The sequence below is a fragment of the Marmota monax genome, unplaced genomic scaffold, assembly GCF_021218885.2.
Source record: "Marmota monax isolate L192 unplaced genomic scaffold, Marmota_monax_Labrador192_F-V1.1 WCK01_AAM20220418_F8-fsc00001, whole genome shotgun sequence".
Taxonomy (NCBI): domain Eukaryota; kingdom Metazoa; phylum Chordata; class Mammalia; order Rodentia; family Sciuridae; genus Marmota; species Marmota monax.
Genome location: NW_026693777.1, coordinates 44,543,190 through 44,566,400, shown reverse-complemented (window position 1 = coordinate 44,566,400; position 23,211 = coordinate 44,543,190). Strand labels below are relative to the sequence as shown.

At 36.5% G+C, this 23,211-nt stretch overlaps 1 protein-coding gene across 6 annotated transcripts in view; it reads left to right on the top strand.

Moving 5' to 3' along the window:
- The window catches only part of Znf106 (zinc finger protein 106), a 65,313-nt gene that overhangs the window by 34,251 nt on the left and 7,851 nt on the right, over positions 1-23,211 (top strand). Inside the window, exons 5-19 of one of the 6 annotated variants that reach the window (XM_046460932.2) lie at positions 853-3,039; positions 4,073-4,706; positions 6,348-6,417; positions 9,264-9,418; positions 9,502-9,562; positions 10,233-10,574; positions 12,968-13,484; positions 14,164-14,219; positions 14,768-14,913; positions 16,488-16,622; positions 18,813-18,929; positions 19,753-19,944; positions 20,919-20,981; positions 22,127-22,246; positions 22,722-22,793. In XM_046460932.2, coding sequence (XP_046316888.1) covers positions 853-3,039; positions 4,073-4,706; positions 6,348-6,417; positions 9,264-9,418; positions 9,502-9,562; positions 10,233-10,574; positions 12,968-13,484; positions 14,164-14,219; positions 14,768-14,913; positions 16,488-16,622; positions 18,813-18,929; positions 19,753-19,944; positions 20,919-20,981; positions 22,127-22,246; positions 22,722-22,793 — 4,867 coding nt within the window. Of the gene's footprint in view, positions 1-852; positions 3,040-4,072; positions 4,707-6,347; positions 6,418-9,260; positions 9,419-9,501; positions 9,563-10,232; positions 10,575-12,712; positions 13,485-14,163; positions 14,220-14,767; positions 14,914-16,487; positions 16,623-18,812; positions 18,930-19,752; positions 19,945-20,918; positions 20,982-22,126; positions 22,247-22,721; positions 22,794-23,211 lie in introns of all 6 variants that reach the window. The other 5 variants (XM_046460930.2, XM_046460931.2, XM_046460929.2 and 2 more) reach the window with 5 other exon arrangements.

Here is a 23,211-nt window from a genome sequence, read left to right as displayed (position 1 = left end):
TCTTCAACCCTACTCTGTTCTTAGTTACTCTCCTTATATCAAAGAAGACATTTGGCATTTGTTTTTTAGGGATTGGCTAGCTTCACTTAGCATAATCTGCTCTAATGCCATCCATTTCCCTGTAAATTCTATGATTTTGTCATTTTTTAATGCAGAGTAATACTCCATTGTGTATAAATGCCACATTTTTTTATCCATTCGTCTATTGAAGGGCATCTAGGTTGGTTCCACAGTCTTGCTATTGTGAATTGTGCTGCTATGAACATCGATGTAGCAGTGTCCCTGTAGCATGCTCTTTTTAGGTCTTTAGGGAATAGACCGAGAAGGGGAATAGCTGGGTCAAATGGTGGCTCCATTCCCAGCTTTCCAAGAAATCTCCATACTGCTTTCCAAATTGGCTGCACCAATCTGCAGTCCCACCAGCAATGTACAAGTGTACCCTTTTCCCCACATCCTCGCCAGCACTTGTTGTTGTTTGACTTCATAATGGCTGCCAATCTAACTGGAGTGAGATGGTATCTTAGGGTGTTAACCATACCATTTAAAGATGTGAAAGCAAACACTATTAGAAATAAAAATGGGGGCTGGGGATGTGGCTTAGTGGTAGAAAGCTGGTCGGGCACGTGTGAGACACTGGGTTTGATCCTCAGCACCACATAAAAATAAAATAAAGGTATTGTGTCCACCTAAAACTAAAAAATAAAAATAAAAAAAAAATTAAAAAAAGGGGCTCTACTACTTAATCTAAATAATAGAGGAAAAGAGGCAGAAGGGAAGTTTGGTGGGTTTTGCCTATAAAGAATGCATTAAAATTCCTTTAAATTCATAACAAAAAAACTATTTTTCTTCCAGACAAGATGAGCCTTCCAATAGCAGCCAAGAAATAAACTCTGATGACAGGCAACCTCAATGGAGACGAGAAGACCGAATCTCTTACCAAGACAGAGAGAGTTACAGCCAGCCAGTGAGGCATCATCGTGTACCTCCACAGAGAGATTGGAAATGGGAGAAAGATGGCTTTAATAACAATAGAAAAAATAGCTTTTCACATTGTTTGAGAAATAGTGGTGGACCAAGAGGATGTTCTGGGTGGCATAAAGGTGTTGCAAGAAGTTCCTCAACCTGGTTTCACAACCACAGTAATTCTGGAGGTGGTTGGCATTCAAATAGTGGGATGGTAGATTGGAATTATAACAGTACAGGAAGGAATTCCAGTTGGCATACTGAAGGAACAGGTGGCTTTTCCAGTTGGCATATGAACAACAGTAACGGAAACTGGAAATCCAATGTACGTAGTACAAATAGTTGGAATTACAATGGCCCTGGAGACAAATTTCAACCAGGCAGAAACAGAAATTCTAACTATCAAATGGAGGACATGACTATGCTATGGAACAAGAAATCTAATAAGTCAAGCAAATATAATCCAGAGAGATATAAATGGCAGTGGCAAGACAATGACAAAATTGGTATAGTTGCCACATACAGAAGTCCTTCTGAAGAAGGATTTACAAGTGATAAATTTCCTTCAGAAAGTTTACTTGACTTCAATTTTGAGCAGCCAGAAAGCCAAACCACTAGGCAGGCAGACAGTGCAGCTTCCAAAAGTAGTGGAAAAAATGGCAGTGTAGCAAGGGAAAAGCCTCGTCGCTGGACTCCATATCCTTCCCAGAAGACTCTGGATTTACAGTCAGGATTGAAAGAAGTCACCAGTAACAAGTCAGAAATGATAGATAAACCTCTCTTTGATTTTAGCTTGATTACCACAGGAACACAAGAACCTCAAACTGATGAAACAAATATCTCCCCAATACTAAAAACACAAAAAGAAATACATACTGGATCTCTTAATCACAAAACCACTTCTGACTGCACTGTTTCCTATGAGGTGGTAAGAGATTGCCCCATTGCAGAAAAACCTGAACAAAAGCATGATTCAAATAGGATTCCTTCATTGAAATCCCCACTCCTTCCACTTCCAGCCACTAAATCAGTTTCTCAAAAGCAAGATTCAAAGAATCCTTCAAACACCAAAGCAAATTCTTTTTCCCCTGGAGAACACTCAGATCCCTTGAACAAACCCACTTTAGAAGATAGACAAGGTTCTCCTTACATATCCAAATTGCGAAGTTCATGTCCTCATGTTTTAAAAGGGAATACAACTACATCTGGCACTCAAAAAGAACCTGATGATAATTTAAATGAAACATTACAAAAAACCAAAGAAGTGCCAGAGTGTCATGAGACATTGCAAAATCCACTTCTTAGCACTTCTAAGAGGACCAGTAACTTTGCAAAAGCAAGTAGGAATGTAGAAGAGTCTGAAAAGGGATCTTTGAAGATTGAGTTTCAAGTGCATGCATTAGAAGATGAAAGTGATGGAGAGACATCTGATGTAGAAAAGCATGGAACAAAAATTGGAACTCTGGGTTGTGCAACTACAGAAGTTTTATCCTGCAGCACTCACACTGTTGAAGAGAAAGAACAGGATGAACAGATCTTGAAAATACCTCGGAAATTTTCCACCTCCCCTTGTAATTCCACAGTTCACCAGAATGAGTCTGAGTTACAAATGGCATCTGCAGCTAGTCCACACTCTGGCTTATTACTAGACTTGAAAACCTCTCTAGAAGATGGACAGGATGACAACCCTATTAAATCTCACATATCTTATGAAACAGAAGGCTTTGAGAGTACTAGTTTGGATGCTGAGCTTCAAAAAAGTGATATTAGTCAGCCCTCTGGTCCTCTCTTGCCTGAACTAAGCAAGCTTGGCTTTCCTGCCTCACTTCAGAGAGATCTAACCCGGCACATTAGTTTGAAGAGCAAAACTGGAGCACACCTTCCTGAGCCAAACCTCAATAGTGCTCGCCGTATTCGCAATATTAGTGGTCATCGAAAGAGTGAAACAGAGAAGGAGTCTGGACTCAAACCAACCCTACGACAGATTCTAAATGCATCTCGGAGAAATGTCAACTGGGAACAGGTCATTCAGCAAGTAACCAAGAAAAAACAAGAGCTAGGCAAAGGCTTACCCAGGTGTGTGCCTCTTTTCAGTATCTGTGTTCTTTCTTGCTTTCTTTTAAAGGTATCCTTTGACCTGGGTCAAGAGAATTCTGCTTGTTCCTTTTAATTAAATGTTTGCCAAAAATACTCATTGTAGATGTCTGATTCAATTTACTATCAAAGAGTAAGTGGTACTCTATGACTAATGGACTATACAGTTTTTCTTAGTGGAGAATGGAGGTTAAAATGGAGGCACACCTCCTTCTGAGAAAGGAGATAGGGGCATAGGAAAAAATCATCAGCAATCCATCATTTCAGTTTGTATCCATAAATCTGTATCTGTAGAATTTAATTTCTCTAGATCTAGATCTTGAATGAATGACACAACTTTTAAATATAACTGTCCTCATTGCCTTTTACTTAGAACCTGTGGATAGTTACCTTTCTGTATTTACTCTGGACATCATACTTCAGATCACAAAATGTTTATTTCGAACACTTCTGTAATATTGTGGCTGTTCATCTTATGTTGAGGTACTATTCTGAATGATAAAGTGTTCAAACAGATTTACTACCTGAAAATCATAATTCTGTAGCATTTTAAATTACCCTTCAGGTTTAGGGTAGTTTCTATCCTTGTTCAAATAATAAATTTATTTTTCCCCCTTTTCCTTTACCAGATCTGGTGAGTAGTATATGAAATTATGAGTAAAAAACTCATTGTAGTGCCTGACACTAGTAAGTGATCGGCGAAAGTTTATTGTTTGTTTTGGTTTATTTACTTTTAAAAATTAGGTGTTTTTTGTTGTAGATTTAGAGCTGTATAGAAATAAAATTCTCAATTTTTACTCTCATGTATTCTTATGGCTGTATGTCTGTAATTTATTACTGTGACATAGCAATATTATTTATTTTCTGTCTCAATTCCTTATCAAACTCTGAGCTCCTTGAGAACAGGAACCATCTTATATGTTTTTGTAACCTGTGCTTGACAGAGTCTGACACATTAAAAAGAGCTCTTCCCTATAACCATGTCGATTTATGTTTTTGTTTTTTCTTTTTTAAGGTTTGGCATAGAAATGGTACCTCTGGTTCAAAATGAGCAAGAGGTCTTGGATTTAGATGGTGATCCTGATCTGTCTAATTTAGAAGGATTCCAGTGGGAAGGTGTTTCCATTTCCTCATCTCCTGGGTTGGCCAGAAAGCGAAGCCTTTCTGAGAGCAGCGTGATCATGGATAGGGCTCCTTCTGTGTACAATTTCTTCAGTGAGGAAGGTACTGGCAAAGAAAATGAGCCCCAGCAGATTGTTTCACCTAGTAACTCATTGAATGCTGCACAGAGTCAGAAAGCAACGATGTGCCTTAAACAGGAGTTGACACCTCTGACTGCCTCCCTCAGAACAGGTGAAAAGTCTGAAAATGTTGCTACCCGAAGGCGTCATAGTGCACAATTACCCTGTGATCATATAATACCTTTGATGCATTCAGCAAAAGACCTAAACAACCAAGAGAGGTCTACACCACCATCAGAGAATCAGAATGCCCAGGAGAATAATGGAGAAAGAAACTCTCTCTCATCAAATGCATCCTCACTCCTTGCAGCCTCCAGTTTAGCAGATGCAGCCACTGATAGCAGCTGTACCTCTGGTGCTGAACAAAATGACAGCCAGAGTATTAGAAAGAAACGAAGAGCCACAGGAGTGAGTATGATTCCCTGTGCTTTTTATAGAACATCTCATGTAGCAACTTAGTTGTTTATAAAGAAGGTTTAACTGTTTGATTTTGGAGGGATTTGAGGTTGTAGTTCTCTACACTCTGGAATAGAGCTATGAGGCTCTTATTTCATCCTACTGGTTTCTTTCACCGAGTAGTTCTACTAAATTAGATGTAATGTAATATGAATGTACAGTACCAGGAAAATATGAAGTCATCGCTAAAACTAGTCTTCAACCCAGTGATTCTTTGTATCACCTGACCAAGAATAAGTCATATCTTCAGCTCTAATGCAGTCTGTTTTCATAGATGTACTCTGTACTGCTTCTGAAGAGTTTTCTGTTATATTTGTAATGCATGTATGTATGACTGTTGGATTCAGAACTTCTAGGGTTAACACTAAATTTATTGTTAGAGTGCATATATAAGAACATAGCATAGAAGTATTTTGTTTTATTTTTGTGGTATTGAAAATTGAACCCAGAGGCTCTCTACCACTGAGCCATACCCCCAGCCCTTTTTATTTTATTTTGAAACAGGGTCTCACTAGATTGCCCAGGCAGATCTTGTACTTATGATCAACTTGCCTCAGCCTTCCGAGTTTCTGGGATTATAGGCTTGTGTCACCAGGCCCAGCTTTTTAGTATTTGTAACTATCTTTTGTCCTTTAGCTATCCAGCCTGGCTTCTTAACAGTCTTGTCCTTCACTAGTACCACTTCAGCTCTTCTTGCATTCCTACTTGATATTGCTTAATCTTCTCAGAATTCCTTTCTGGAAAGAAAGAGTTGCTGGTAGTGATAGAATCTGGAATCTGGCACTGTAAGAAAGTCGTCTCTTTCCTTTAAAACTGAGGCAATAAATAAAGTAGTTAGGGTCATGGGTTTAGACCTGTTTCAAATTCCTATTCTGTTCCTTGTAACTAGACTGTACATAGTGGATATTAGATGATTTGAAATACAAAAGTAAAAGATTATCCTTTGGCAAAGCTAATTTTTTTTTCATCCTCTAATCCCCATTTTTTTCCCAAATATTGGCTGACAACACAATTATTGTCTTAAAGGAGTTCATGATCAAGTAGAAGAATTTCTATTTTTATTACAAAAAAGTGGTCAGAACTGAGTATGGACACAGCTTCTTCCTCTTTTGTTCATGACAGCATTTAATTGTCCCTAGCTCTTTTTTCCATTGAGTTTAAAACAATCATAGAGTCCACGTCCACAATGACAAAGCTAGTATCTTGAGGTTTGTCTTATAGGCAGTTTAGCTTCTTATTGCAAAGATTTTCTTGCTGAAGTTTGAAATAGAAACTGTGCCAAAATAAAATTAGAGTTTGTGTTATTGGCTTTGTTCATATGTGTGAATTACTTCACCAAGGTGGAATGCTTTACCTAAGCCTGTGGGTTTTACCACCTTTAAGATGCTGGGAAGGCATCCGATCTTGTACTCTCCCCCTCACCCCTTTTTTTCTTTTTTAGCAGATACATTGATTCAACTAATATTTGACTTGTGTGTGAGCAATAGTGAAGGATAATGTACGACTATCTTAGAACTTTCATTCTTTATTCTTTTTCTCTTGGATAATGACCTTTACATATTGAATATTATTCAGTTTTGTTTTGCTCCACAGGATGGATCTTCTCCTGAACTCCCAAGTCTTGAGAGAAAAAATAAAAGAAGGAAAATTAAAGGGAAAAAAGGTATGGTGCAGAATATTGTGGCAAAAAGAAGTTGTTCTTACAGCATTTTGGTCTTTATACAACTTGACACAGCACAACTTGTGTTCATCAAACACTGATACCCATTTTTTTTTTTTTTTTGACATTGTCTTCTTACTTAAGAGCAAATTGGATTTCCTACAACATTCAGTACAACTAGAGGAAGAGTATATGATGCCACATAGACCTGTAAGCTGTGGTTATATATCTTATTGGGCCTTTTCAGTAGGATAAAAAAGAGCACGTCATTTAGTAAAAACATTGTTGTTCTTAATCATTTATAGGCATTTCTCTCAATTTTTCATTTTTGAAGCATTCTGGTTGCTTTTCTAATAGTGAATTAAGGAAAGAGGGTATTAGCATTGTTCCTTCTCTGACTTTTGCTTTCCTTATAGGGAGTGATTTGATGAGTGGATGTGATAAATAAGAGAAGAGTCAAGGGCAACCCTGTTTTCTGGTTGGGGAAATTAGGCAGATGATGGTATTATTTATAGAGATAGACGACTCCATGGCAGGAACAGATTGAGGCTAAAGAAAGATGAGTTTCCTTTTAGATCCTTTGATTTAAGGGACCTTTGAGACACTTAGAAAGGGATATAATAATTGGATATGTGGATCCGATATTTAGAGGAGAGGTTTTAGCATATTAAATTAGAAAAAGACAAATGATGACACATTATTTAGAATATTTTATTTAAGTTAAATACACTCCTCTCGGGGTGGGGTTGTGGCTCAGCGGTAGAGCACTCGCCTAGCACGTGCAAGGCCCTGGGTTCAATCCTCAGCACCACATAAAAATAAATAAATAAGGGTATTGTGTCCAACTATAACTAAAAAATAAATATTTAAAAATAAAATAAATAAACAAATAAATACACTCCTTTCTGATATTGTGAAATATATTTTGGGCCTTTGTTTGCTGGCATACAACCTAAATCCTTGGAATCTCTTAAGTGATAGAATCTTTTTTTGTGTGCTAATGGTTGGCTTATGGCTGGCAGGTAGCTTCAGGATGAGGGGTTGTTCACCTGAAAAATCAAGGCAGGATTGAAGGGTTGGGACTCTTCAGCTGTAAACCCCACCCCAGCCCCTGCGTATGCATGCAGCCTTTTGTGGGGGAGGAGGAAGCCCTGAAGGTTAAATCCGTCTTCAGTGGCCCCAAATTTAATCAATTATGCCTGTGTGGTAAAGCCTCCATAAACCTAAAAGGTTTATGGAACCTAAAAGGAAGCTGGGGCCGAGACTCAGTGGTAGCCCTCTTGCCCGGCATGTGTGAGGCACTGGGTTTGGTTCTCAGCACTGCATATAAATAAATAGATTTAAGGTCTGTCAACAACTAAAAAAAAAAAAAAGTACGTGTGTGTGTGTGTGTGTATAAACAACAACTATGACAAAATAACCTAAAAGGACAGGGTTCAGAGATCTTCCAGGTAGCTGAACACATGGAGGTTCATGGAGGGTGGCTCACCCACACAGCATCAAACTTCTTTCTTCCATACATCCATACATTGCCCTATGCATCTCTTTATCTGTATCCTTTGCAATATCCTTTATAATAAATGAGCAAATATAAGTATTCCCTTGAGTTCTATAAGCTGCTTAAGCAAATTAATTGAACCTGAGGAAGGGGTTATGGGAACCCTAAATTATGGCCTGTTAGTAGTCTTGGAGACTAAATGCTCAGTCTGTAGGATATTATGTTATCCCCTGGTAAATAGTGTTAGAATTGAATTGGAGAATACCTGTCTGATGATGTTCCCTGCAGAATCAATTTTTTGCTGTGTATGGGGAAAGCCCCCACACGTCTGGCATCAAAGTGATCTGTGTAGTTGAATGTGTGTAAGAGAAATAGTCTGAGTTTGACTCCTTATGTTTCTACTGACACAATGTATTTTTTTCACAAGGCATTTTCTAATAAGGAGAGCTATTCTAACTATGAAAATACCAGAAGAAAATGGGAAATGTGTCAGGGCATTAGAATGGGCAAGGATTTTTTGGATAAGACCCCCAAAACACAGTAAGCAAAAGCAAAGATTAACAAATTAGTTAAAATAGCACCCAGATCAACTTCCCTATAGCCTTACTCGAGAACAAAGGAACAATAGATCTCAGACATCTGCTGATACCACACTGCTGCCTAATCCTTTTTTCCCAGTTTTTCTGGAGCCGCCTCCTTCCTATGTATCCCCATCATCAGCAAACTAAAAAATATTCTGCACATCAAAGGAAATAACAGTAAAGAAACAATCTCAAGAATGGGAGAAAATATATATATTTTTAGTGCTATAAATATTCTGGATATTAAACCCTTGTCAAATATATATATCTATCTCAGTGGTAAATAATAATAATAATAATAATAATAATAATAATATGACTGAAGAGAACCATTTGAAATTAACAGACTAGAAAAATATAAGATTTGGGAGGAAAAGTTCCAAGCAGACTAGATCTGAGGCCCAGTCTAAGCAAAAGCCCTAAATGAAGTGGATGGTAGCTAAAAAATGGAAAATAAAACCTCGATCCATGAATGTGCTTCAACAGAGATTTCACCTGGGAAGTTAGTGGAGAAAGAAAGTGATTAGTTAGGATAGTACAATGTGGTATACTTGACCTATGAGACAACTCTGTCTTGCGATTCTTACTTCATTTCTATCTTTGATATCAGGCTTGGCCACATATTTTCTGAGACTTGTCGCGTCTCCTAACCTCTGGAGGAGAAAACAAAAGTTTTTTCCTGAATCATGGGCATAGTTGAGTCTTTTGAGAAACTGTTACTGAAGAGGAGTCTCCAGTATTAAGCTGGGCCTTATGATTTCTTTCAGCAGAACGTTCTCAGGTTGACCAGCTACTGAATATTTCCTTAAGAGAGGAAGAACTAAGCAAATCACTGCAGTGCATGGATAATAACCTTCTGCAGGCCCGGGCAGCTCTGCAGACAGCATATGTTGAAGTTCAGAGGTTGCTCATGCTCAAGCAGCAGGTAACAACATATGTATGGTCTAATGAAAACAGATCATCTCAGAAGTAGATTTTGAAATGCTTAACAAGATACTTTATTTTCAGATAACTATGGAAATGAGTGCACTGAGGACTCATAGAATACAGATTCTACAGGGATTACAAGGTATTCATAGGGTGTCCATAGCTTATTACTTTTTGTTCTATATAGAAGGGAGGGAAAAGTAGTTATGGAAAGATCATATAGTTTCTCCCATGTTTTTTTGGTTTCATCATTCTGTAAAAAGCCTGAAACCAGCTAGGCACCATGGTGCTCACCTGTAATTCCAGCTACTCGGGAGGTCAAGTCAGGAGGATTGCAAGTTTGAGGCCAGCCTCAGCAATTTAGTGAGACCTTCTCAAAATAAAAAATAAAAAGGGCAGGGGAAAAAGCTCACTGATAGAACAACCCTATGTTCAATCCCCAGTGCTGCAAAAAAACAAAAAGGAAAAAAAACCCTTAGACTGTATATCCCAGAAATGTTTAGCAATGGATATAGTAACTCTGGATTAAGAATAAAAAGACCAGTGTTCAAATCTGGCACTTCCACTGGTGTTTATATAATTTTAGATAAGTCATTTAAAGTTTAGAAAATTGATATGTTGATGCTAATTTTATACCTGTATCTTTAGTAGTTGTATAGATTAGATGATATTCTATTTTGAAGAATTATGTGGGAGTATACTAATATATTTATTTAAAATTCCTTTCTAATGTTTATAAATACAAATTGTTTTAGAAACAAGTGACTCTTCAGATAACATTTTTGTATTTGTATATGTGTTTCCTGTTTTAGAAACATATGAACCTTCTGAGCACCCAGATCAGCTTCCCTGTAGCCTCACTCGAGAACAAAGGAATAGTAGATCTCAGACATCTGCTGATACTGCGCTGCTGCCTAATCCTTTTTTCCCAGTTTTTCTGGAGCCGCCTCCTTCCCATGTATCCCCATCATCCTCTGGAGCCCTTCTCAAAGTAACTACATCTCCTGCTTTCCAAGCCCATGGTAGTGTCCCTACTCCAGACTCATCAGTTCAGATTAAACAAGAGCCCATGTCTCCTGAACAAGATGAGAATGTGAATGCTGTATCACAAGTCTCTGCTTGCAGTGTATCCAAGGAATTACCCCAAGTTAATAGTAAGTAAGCTTTTCTCTGGCTTAAAGGGCATCCCTGCAGTGGGACTAGGGGAGTTTTATAACAGTGTGTAAAACCATACTTGTCCATTAAACTAAAGTTATTACAATTAAATTTTTATTTAAATGCCCTTCATAGAGGAGAGTTTTTTAAAATGTTTTAGAGAATGTAATTTAAATATCAGTAACTTAATTTTCTCTAATTTAAGGTTATTGAGTTGACTTTGTATTAGTACTTAAAAGTTTCTATTTATTAGGTTAGGTGCAGAAATTATTTGGTGTTTGTGATAAATGGGTTAAAGTTGTTCATCCAGTTTTTTAGATAAGGTATATGCTCTGAGTTTTTTATCATCAAATGTCCTTATCTCAAATACAAGTCAGAACTTTTATAAGCCTGAGAGGAGTTCTGGGGTTTGTAATCCTCTAATGGGAACTTGGACTTAAGTGGTTTTGAGAAGTAGCCAGGATTTTTACTCTTTTCATAAAATAACATCTAGTTAACATTTGAGAATAACTTCTTAGCTATTTAAAATCTCTTAGAAGTTTTTATGACCACAGTGTTGCCATATTGAAAATTAGGCCAAACAAAGAAACAAACTGGCATTGTGTCATTTCTTGAGCAAAAACAGTCTGAAAAATTACCCTAGCTTTTAGTACCAGTATAAATAATATTGATATCAAATGGAAATTGTCCTTCATGTTGAATTTTAAGTTGCTTTTTTTGTGGATAGTATTTAAGATTTAAAAAAATAGTAATAAAGATTCTTTTATAGATTTCTTTTTCTGATTACAAAAATAATTCACTTTCATTATTAAAAAGTTGGGAGATTACAAAAATGTAGATGTTATTTTGTTATATTATTTCAGTGTTTACTCTTTATTTTTTTATTTTTGGTACTGGGAATTAAACTTTACCATGAACTATTTACTTCCTTCCTCTTTTTATTTTGAGAAAGGGTCTCGCTAAGTTGCCGAGGCTAGCCTTGAATTTGCAGTCCTCCTGCTTCAGCCTCGTGAATTGCCTGGGTAACAAGTATGCACCACCTTTCCTGGCTATATTTCAAGCCATTTCTTTTTTTCTTTTTTACTTTTTTCTTTTTGTGACACTGGTAATTGAACCTGCCAGGGTCTCAAACATGCTAGGCAAGCACTTTACCATTGAGCTTTATCTAGCCCTCAGTCTTTCTTACATCACAGGTGTTTGTGTATTTATATGTAGACTTTGTACAAAGGAGAAATCATAGCCTATTACAACCTGACCTTTTGCATTTAATATTTCATTTTCCTTTGTCTTGAAAATAATTCATCTAGAGCTGGGTCTGGTAGCACAGGCCTGCAATCCCAGCTATTCAGGAGGCTAAGGCAGCCAAGTTCAAGGCCATCAGGGCAATTTAGCAAGATCCTATCTCCAAAAAAATAGATTTTTTTATCTAAAATATTTAAAAAATTTTACTAGTTGTGTAATATTTGAAAAGTTGCACAATCAAGATATACAATAATTTATGTAATAAATCTCCTTTGAATATTTAATTTTTTCTCATCTGTTTAAAAATCCCTAGACAGGAAATAATTAAGTTAATGAAAATAAGCATTCTTAAGTCAATTGAATTTTTTAATCACCCGTGTATAGTGAAATAGGATAGTGTGTGGGTAAAAAGAAAACATCTAAGAAATAAAACTGGAAATACTTTAGCTAAATAGATATTTAAATATCTAGAAAGAATAAAACACCATATTAAATATGTGGACTTTTAAAATAAGATTAAGAGTAATATAAGCAATCCCTGCCCCACATGGAATTTTTTTGTTTTTTGGCAGAGCTGGGGCTCAAATCCAGGGCCTCACAAATACTAGTCAAACACTATTTTTGAGCTATTCCCAGAGCCACATAAGGAGTTTTTGAAAGGACTAAGACATGCCTATTATTTTTTATATTGACGTAAGGCAAAGGATAAGTGCCGTGATAGGGATGAGTGTAGGTTATGGGTAACTTCATAGAGGATGAGTTAACAGCTGTAACAATCATGGTTTTATGAACATATCACTGATACATTATTTGGTAGAGATTCAATTAGTGATAAATAATTTGCAGTTTGCAAACACACAAAAAAAGATGTAAAAGTTTTTTCTTCTCAACTTAGGAGAAATCAGTTGTCCAGTTTATCCAGTCATCACTGCAGCATTGTCCTTAACAGAGGTAACAGAAAATTGCCATGAACCTATTCAAGATCTGAAGTTTCCTGTGGAGCAAGGAAATACAAGAAACAGGGAAAACTCTCCCTCTTCCCAATCAACCGATCTTCTTAGCATAAATAAAGACAGTGAAGAGCCAACCAAAGGCAACAGTGGGTCTGAAGCATGTAGCAGTTCGTTTCTAAGATTATCTTTTGCTTCAGAAACCCCTTTGGAGAAGGAGGCTCATTCTCCAGCTGACCAGCCCGAGCAACAGGCAGAATCCACTTTGACATCAGCTGAAACTAGGGGAAACAAGAAAAAGAAGAAACTTCGGAAGAAGAAAACTCTACGGGCTGCCCATGTTCCTGAGAATAGTGACACTGAACAGGATATATTCACTGCTAAACCTGTAAGGAAAGTAAAAACTGGAAAATTAACTAAAGGGAGTAAAGTAACCACCTCTACCTGGGAAGATAGAACTGGTCAGGAGCAAGAGAGTGTCAGAGATGAGGCAGACAGTGACTCATCCCTAGAAGTTCTAGAAATCCCTAATCCTCAGTTAGAAGTAGTAGCTATTGATTCTTCCGAATCTGGAGAAGAGAAACCTGATAGCCCATCTAAAAAAGATATTTGGAACTCTGCAGAACAAAACCCACTAGAAGCTTCTCGTTCTGGTTGTGATGAAGTTAGCTCTACTAGTGAGCTTGGTACCCGCTACAAGGATGGCATCCCTGTGAGGTAAGGATGTTATTGGTCCAATCAAAACAGCTTTCATCAGTCTTTTTTTTTTTTTTTAATGTTTATTTTTTATTTTCAGGGGTACCAAGGATTGAACTCAGGGGCACTTAATCACTGAACCACATATCCAGCCCTATTTTGTATTTTTATTTAGAGACAGGGTTGCATTGAGTTGCTTTGTGCCTCACTGTTGCTGAGGCTGGCTTTGAACTTGTGATCCTTCTGCTTCAGCCTCCCAAGCCACTAGGATTACAGGCATGCACCACCACAACCAACCACTCGTCTTTTTTTTAAAGAACTTTTCATGGTGCTAGGGTTATAGCTCAGTGGTAAAGTGCCCCTGGGTTCAATCCCCAGTACAAAAATAAATAAAACTTTTAGTTACAAATCAGAATTTGTTTAAAAATCAAAATTTGTTTGAGAATAGTAGGTTATGGAAATGGAGGAATTAGATTTTAATAGTGGAGATTTTTCTGCTTTCTCTTTTGATTAGGTTGTAAATATTCATTCTGTTTTTATTTCTCTTCATATAGAAATTTGATATAGAAAAATTGATCTCTTATTATATCATTTACTACTTTGCCCATTGTTTAGAGAAATTCCCTGAGTTGGGAAATTTTTAGATTTTCTATCTGTCCTATTCTCACAGATGCTAAGAAGGCTTGCTTTTATTTTGCAGTGTGGCAGAAACTCAAACTGTGATCTCCTCCATAAAAGGATCAAAAAACTCTTCAGGTATTTGTCATTTTATTTTATGTAAATCAACCACAGGAAAAAGATTTGTAAATTTAGATCCAAGGTACATCAACAGAATTGTCTTGATCAGCGCTAAATCTTCAAATCCTGGCTTTTTCAAGTCTTTCACTTCCATCTCTTATCTGAGTCCCTTATCTACTAATTAGTATTAAGATTTCATTGGCACCAGAGATTTTTGCTTTAAGAAGGAACTGCTTAAAGAATAATCCCTTACTTAAAGAAATAACTGTTCAGAAGCAAGAGATGCAGCAAGAAGAGAGACTGGGTACCTTTCAAATATCACTGAGAAGTTCAATCTGTAAGGATTTTCTTCCTAAATTAAAGGTCCCCCACCTTCTCTTATTTTATAAGCTTCATAATAAATATTTTCAGTGAGAATTATTATATTCTGCTAGAGAAAATAGACTTTTTAGGAAATCATCTTTAGGTTTAATTCAGGGACAACTATATGGTGTAATGTTTTTGAGTTTTGAGTATCTTTCTAGACTGTAGCAGACATGTCTCTGGAACCTATTCTTGTTTTCTAGAAATATCTTCAGAGCCAGGAGATGATGATGAACCCACAGAAGGAAGCTTTGAGGGGCACGAAGCTGCAGTGAATGCTATTCAGATATTTGGAAACTTACTTTATACCTGTTCAGCAGATAAAACTGTCCGAGTTTATAATCTGGTGGTAAGTGAATGTGACATTTTGAATGTTTTTGGTTATATAGGTTTTAGAAAATCTTGTTCATACTCTCTTCAACATGGAGGGGGAATTTATTGAGGGGTTTTACTGACTTTAGTTGTAGTTGATCCACATCTCAGTGGGGTCACTGGGGACTTTATTATTTCTCTCTTATCTTTGTCTTCTCTGATATCATCTTTTCCTAAAAGGTAGTTCTCTTGTAAAGTGCCTCTGGGGTTTGTTTTTCTTTTCACCACCAGAAAGTGGGGTGGAATTATATAAACAAGCTTGGGCTCAGGTCCTACACTGGAGTTGATGATGGGGTCAGTTGCATAGCTGCTGTATTAGGAGTGATAATATGAATATTAGGGAAGTATTAGAGGAAACATTTTTCCCTAATAATTAATTAATTACAGAATCTAAGTTATTGAGGAGAGCAGCAATTTTTCACTCTCTCATACTTTTATGATTTAAGTTTTGGATTTCATGTATGTCAAAACTAATTCTGTTTATCAATAGTGATAGCCAGGAAACTTTAGGGACAGTATGTTATCTTCACAAACACTGTGAAAAAGTATGTAAAGTTACTAAATTCAGTAAAAACTCAAAAGTTAGCTGATGAACCAGAAAGATTGTTTACTATAGGCAGTAGGTATATAGGTTCCTTTAATCTAGTGATATGAGTAGCAGCAGCAATGACTGAAGAACGGAGACGGTGGTACAAGAAGTATGAGTGTAAGATCCAGGGGGATCAAGTCCATCTCTAAATTACAAGGGGTGTGTGTGTGTGTGTGTGTATGTATGTGTATACATACCTATAGCTTGTACACACATACACACTTTTTAAAAATATTTATTTTTTACTTGTACTTGGACACAGTACCTTTATTTTACTTATTTATTTATTTTTATGTGGTGCTGAGGATCAAACCCAGGGCCTTGCACATGCTAGGCGAGCGCTCTGCCACTGAACCACAAACCCAGTCCCTACACACACATACATTCTAAATAGATCTTGGTGTATACATAGAAATGACATTTAGAAATTCCCTTAGGGAATCATACCTAGACCCTGAAGACTTGTAGTAGCACCTGACACATTTTTTTTTAGTATTGTGGAGTATTCTCAAGCTGATGGTCAAACATGCAACTTTATGGGTAATTAGCTTAATTTTGAATTTGCTATGTGCTTGGTCTATGTGTTAGAGACGAACCTTGCCCTAGGCATGAAAATTTGGACCTTTTTTTGTTTCTAATGCTATGGATTGAACCCAGGTCCTTGCACATACTATCTATGTGCTGTTCACTGAGCTACCCTCCCAGTACTGGCCTTCATTATAGTGAATTGCCTTAAGTATTATTTTGTATGTCTCAGTTAACATAATTCTATGTAGCTCAGTATATGTGACTGTTTTGATAGGCATTCAGTGAACAAATATTTATTGAATACCTTTTGTGTACCAGGCATTATTCCAGGCATTGAGTGAACTGAAAGTTTTAGCATTTTTGTTGTTGATGATGAAATGTATTGTTTAATCCTATATCCTAAACATAATCATCTAATCTTTGCTTGATTTTAGAGTCGGAAATGTATTGGTGTGTTTGAGGGCCATACTTCCAAAGTTAACTGCCTTCTGGTTACTCAGACCTCTGGAAAGAATGCTGCCCTTTACACTGGTTCCAGTGATCACACCATTCGCTGCTATAATGTTAAGGTAAGTGGGTCTAGAGAAATCAAAAGTATTTTAATTTTGCCAGGCACCATGTTGCATGCCTGTAATCCCAGCATTTTGGGAGGCTGAAGCAGGAGGCTTGAAAAGTTAAAAGTCAGCCTCAGCAAGTTAGCAAGGCCCTAAGCACCTTAGGGAGAGCTCATCTCAAAATAAAAAGATCTGGGGATGTGACTCAGTGGTTAAGTGTCCCTGGGTTCAATCCTTGGTCATCCTGCTACCCCGCCTCCACCCCCCAAAAAAGTGATAATTGTGAGCCTTTGACTATTTACTGTATTGAATGGAGATACTGTGGCAGATACTTCATTCCACCCATTTGACTTTCTTTGTGTCTGAACCTGTTTTAGCATACTGAATTACCTTGGGTAGTAGACATGAGATTGACATAAACCACATTTTGTGTCTCTTTCCAGTATTATTTATATTCTACTACTAATAATATATATCCCCCTTGGTCTTTCTTTCAAATATTCTTAATTTTTGTTTTTACATCCTATGCCAAAATTTAGCCTAGATAGAATGAATTAGAAAATGTTTAAAAATTTTAAACCTAAATACATTGAACTAAGTGAGAAAATCTCATTAAAATTACATATAATATATGGTTTCATAATTATGTACATGTATAGCTCAGTGGTAGTCCATGAGGCCCTGGGTTTAAGCTGTAGCACTGCTCCTACACCAAAATCTTACATAATATGTTCTTAATTTCTTTAAAAGACAAAACTATATGATACAAAATTATGACTCTACATTGTTAGGTTTATCACATATATAGATGGAATATATATGATAATAGGAAAGGAGGGAAAGGAAGGGAGGGAATATAGTCAGTGCTAGTTCAAGGTTCTTGTATTTTACTGGGAAGAAGTCAGTATTTAATTGAATTGTTAATAATTAAGATTTGATTTCTGTGGCACTGTTCACAACTTTAGTGTGCATTAGATTCATCTGGAGAGCTTAAAACACATATTAACTGGATATGTTTTAAAATCTATACTTTGGCCTTTAATCACTTGGGTACCATTTAGTAATTATTTTCTTTTTTTTTTTTTAATTCTTATCTGCTACTATCAAATCCAGGGCCTTGCATGTTAGGCAAGCACCCTACCACTGAGCCACACCTCCAACCCTCAACAATAGTTCTTGTATATATATACTATATATGGCCCTATACTTGGTTCTAGGTAATTAGATTTTCTAGTATAATCCAGTCCTGGGAAGTTCATGGAAATAATTTCTTTTTTTTTCTTTATTTTTAATATATATTATTTATTTATTTATTTATTTTTTAGTTTTAGGTAGACACAACATCTTTATTTTTTTTATTACTATTATTATTTTTTTTTATGTGGTGCTGAGAATTGAACCCAGTGCCTCATGCATGCTATGCGAGCACGCTACCACTTGAGCCATATCCCCAGCCCCTCATGGAAAAATTTCTTGAAAGTCATATCAAGTAGATACTTCTTAAACTTGTATGTGCATTTGAATTACTAAGGAAATTGTTTGTTTGTAGTGCTGGGGATCAAATCCAGGGCCTTGCTTATGCTAGACAAGTACCCTGCCACTGAGCTAACTACATTTCCAGCCCCTTAAGGAAAATTTTTAGAAGTACAGGTTCCTAAGCCGCCTACTGAATTAGAATCTCAGGAATTTGCGGTTCTATATTTTTAAAAAGCTTCCTGCGTAGTAATGGCCTAGTTAAACCAGTACCATATTGAAGAAGGCATTTGAAAGTTATTGAAATAGAGAACCAATTATAGGAAAACACATTTGATTAATGCATTTATTGAATATACAACATTTTCCTTTTTTTAATATTTATTTTTTAGCTGTAGATGGACACAATACCTTTATTTTACTTATTTATTTTTATCTTTGTCCATTTTATTTCAGAGACTTAAGACTCATAGTGTCCTTCGAAGATTTTCTACATTTTTAATTAGAAACATAGATACTATTATTAGAATGTACATATTTTTTCCATTGTTACCTATAGCCTGGAGATCTTTGGCCTCGTATTTCAAAGAGGAAAAAGATCTTTAAAAAATCCTCTACAAAATAGAAAATGCCATGATTTTCTTCCTCATTAGAGTCATTTGAAACTCTACTTTCAGGAGGAATTGTTTTCATATCTTATTTGCTGATTAGATAATTGTGTACTTTTGTCAGACCCGAGAGTGTGTGGAGCAGTTACATCTGGAAGACCGGGTTCTCTGCCTCCATAGTAGATGGCGAATTCTTTATGCTGGACTAGCAAATGGTACTGTGGTGACTTTCAACATAAAGGTTAGTAGTTGGGAGAAGAAAATGGTGTTTTCTCTTGCCATTTGAAAATAGAATGAGTGTGTGCAGGAAGAAGTAATGGGCAGGCATTTCCATTTTCTGTTGGGGAAATAGCAGAACTAGCCATTACTTAAAAACTGTTGTCTTCTGATGTAAATGAAATAAGATCCTCTCTTCTGTCTGTTTAGACTCAAAGGTGCCAGGACCAAAATATAACTCTGCTAAGTTAAACCATGTCTAAAGATTTGGGGCCAAATAATGAGTCACAGGTTAAACCAGTCTATTTCATTTTAAGAATGATACCATAAGAAATGAATCTGAACTCCTTCACATATGACATTGGTGTGATTTGGAACTGATGTAGGGTTTCATGAGGATGACCTTTTCATTAAGGTGAACTCATCAGAGTTTTGCCTTAATGCCCATGTGGCCTTATTATTTACTAACCCAGAGATAAACTCATTTGTTGAGCAAGCCTTTATTGAATATCTGGTATTTGCTAGGCTCTCGGTAGGGTTTATGGAATTCTTAAGGGCATCTGTGTTTTGCTAAGGTTAGTGGACTTCATTTTGTTGGCTTTAAAATGTGAGAAACAAGATCCAATTTATATTAGAAAAGTCACTGGGGAGTTGATGAGATCGGGAAGGACTGGTATTAGTAGAAGCAAGGAGATCATTTAGGAGACTTTATAATGGAAGTTGACTTGAAAGGTTAGACTAAGGGTTAAGAGAAGGAAGTGGATGAAAGATGTAGTCTATAAGATGGAATTTGTTAGTCTTACAACTAAGGTTGCTTTTATTTTATATAACGGTGACTTATTTTTCAGAACAATAAACAACTTGAAATCTTTGAATGCCATGGCCCTCGGGCAGTCAGCTGTCTTGCCACAGCTCAGGAAGGTGCCCGAAAGTTGCTGGTTGTGGGATCTTATGACTGTACAATCAGTGTACGTGACGCACGGAACGGACTGCTCCTCAGAACTCTGGAGGGCCATAGCAAGACCATTCTTTGCATGAAGGCAAGTATAGTATAAAAGACAAGATTTGTCTGGCACAAATAGAGTTTCAAATTTTCTCTGTTGTCTAATACATTTAGAATACAGCTACTTTGAAAAGAGCAAGGAAGTAACCCTTTTCTTTATGCCTGGTTCACCAAATGAAATGCTCATTTTTAATATATTAACTGAGAGACAATAATTAAGAGTATTTGGGCTGGGGTTGTAGCTCAGTGGCAGAGCACTTGCCTTGCACATAGAGGCACTGGGTTTAATCTTCAACACTACGTAAAAATAAATAAACAAAATAAAGATATTGTGTCCATGAATAACTAAAAACTATTTAAAAAGAAATTAAGAGTATTTTGCCAGGCACAGTGGTGCATGCCTGTAATTCCAGCAGCTCGGGAGGCTGAGACAGGAGGATTGCAGGTTCAAAGCCAGCCTCAGCAACTAAGCAATTCAGTAGACCCTGTCCCTAAATAAAATACAAAATAGAACTGGGGATGTGGCTCAGTGGTTCAGTGCCCCTGAGTTCAATCCCGAGTACTGTCCCCCTCCAAAAAATAAAAGTATTTTATTGTAGAAGGTGGCTATACTATAAGAGCTTCTTAATTAGTCCAGAGAGCTAATAAACTTGGCAGTTCTTGTCAGTTCATCAGTTCATAGTGATTTATAGTGATGGAGCAAAAGTTTCAGTTGAGAAAATTTGTCTTGGAATCATTATTTTTTATTTTTTTATTATTAAGCTTTAGGTGGACACAATATCTTTATTTTACATTTATGTGGCGCTGAGGATTGAATCCAGTGTCTTGTGCATGCTAGGCGAGCACTCTACTACTGAGCCACAACCCCAATCATTGGAATCATTATTTTATACCTGGTTCATGCTCAGCTCAAAATAGAATAGAAATTAGATCCACCAGTGTTATAAATTAACAGAGGAAACTGAGAACTTTGTACAGAATCTAACTCATTGAGGTTTTTTTCTCTTTAAGGTGGTGAATGATCTTGTGTTCAGTGGCTCCAGTGATCAGTCAGTTCATGCTCACAACATTCATGTAAGCCAAGTTGATGTAGTCTAAGGAAATCTTTCATAAAATGGTGGTTAAAACTTGAAGTTTCCTCAGCCCTCTTGCAATTTAAATTAAGCCCTTTATTCAGTGAAAAAATTAATAGTAATTCTTATGTATATGCTCTTGGATAATATTGAGCAATCCAGAAATCCTGACTTTGTCAAAATTTTTAGTAGGAGACAGACTCAAGGTTTTGTTTGAATGCCTCATTTAAGCAAATTAAATGGAGCAGCTGAGGCTCTTAGAAAGTGGATGTGTTATGTAGTTTAAAATAGAACAAATTAAAACCGCTGAAAGACTGTACTTACGTCCTAAAGGCAGCTCTGAAGCTGCCTTTGATTTTTAAAAAATTGATTTTACTATTTCTTATTATCAATTCCTCTTTTGAGGAGTGGGACTTAATAAGAAGACTGTCATGAGGTTGTGTTAGAATACTACTGGTTCTTCTAGTTAGTACTTTAGATACAATTTTAAGCCTCCCAAAGGCCTACAGGGACTGTTTATTAAGCACAAGGTAAGTTCTTGGTCTATAAACTGGGGCATAATCCTACTTGATGGATTTGTCCAGATTCAGTGAAATTATAAAAGTTAAAAGTACAGGCAGAATATCCCTTATCTGAAATGCTTGGGTCCAGAAGTATTGCAAATTTTTTTTCAGATTTTGGAATATTTCCAAAAGATATTTTGGGACTGGACCCAAGTCTATACATGGAATTTATTATATTTCATATGTGAATATCCTGAAGGTAATTTTATTGTTTTGTTTTTGACTGATCTGTCACAGGAGGTCAGATATGGAATTTTTCACTTGCAGTGTCATGTCTGCATTCAGAAATTTTGGGATTTCATATTTTTGGATTAGAGATGTTCAACTTGTACTTCAAAAGCTGTAGATAGAATTGTGGCCCTTCCCTTTCTATAATAGTAGGTTCTATCAGGATACATTGCATGTATTTTATATAGGTAACAAATGCCTGTGGAAGCACTTCAGCTTTTAAAATTAGAACAGATGCATGGGTTTACAGATAACCTCAGAATTACGCCTCTTAGAATTATAGAATCATTAATCTCAAAAGTAGAAAGGAATCTTAAAAATCAGTCTAGTGACTGTTATTTTTCTTCTGATGTAGACTGGTGAGCTTGTACGGATCTATAAAGGTCACAATCATGCAGTGACTGTGGTGAATATCCTAGGAAAAGTGATGGTGACTGCTTGCTTGGATAAATTTGTTCGTGTCTATGAATTACAGGTAAAATTTAGATTCAGTATTTTGGCTTGAATGGTTTGGGGGGGTTGTCTTTTGGGATTAGTGTTGATTTTTGATACTGCATTTTTTTTTTTTACAAACACTCTAAATAATTATGAAACTGGACCACACTCTGACAGACACTACTCTGAGATACTTGGTGAGAGGTGCATGGGTGTCAAAATGTAAATGGTTTCTAGAGGGCAACCTCAGTCTCTTTTTTAAGAGTTCTCTTCTAACAGTTCTTCTTGTGTGCAATTTTGAGACTTTGATTTTAAAGAAATTGGTTTTAGTACTTATCATCAACTCCTCTTATTAAGTAGGACTTAATAAGGAGACTGACATTAGGTTCTATTAGAATAATACTGGTTCTTCTAGTCAGTGCCTGAGATACAATTTTAAGCCTCCCAAGGCCTGCAGGGACTGTTTATTAAGCACAAGGTAAAAATAACCTTATTACCATGTTTTTCTTTCTAAGTCCCATGATCGACTGCAAGTTTATGGAGGACACAAAGACATGATTATGTGTATGACCATCCATAAAAGCATGGTGAGTATTATTTGCCTCATTAGAAGTTTGCCTTTGAATGTGTTTATGTGACATTCTACATACAGATAATATGTTACTACTTGTCACTTCCCAAAGTGACATCTGTTTCTGTATGCCTCATTATTGAATGTCTGTTTATCTCTTGGCATTAATAATAGTGAGAAATAACACAGCAACATTGTTGAATATCCATTTTTGTTTATAGTGAAAATAATTACAGTAAAAATCCAAGACCATCCTTCACTAGAAGATATATTTAAGATGCTTTTAAAAATTGAGTGGTGCTTTTTCCAAAGACATTATGATCTGAACAGAACTCTGAAGTGGAGTCAGGAGATTTGGCCAGTGTGACATAGTTATAGCAGACCTAAAAGTAGAAGCTAATAGGGCTGGGGTTGTGGCTTAGCGGTAGAGTGCT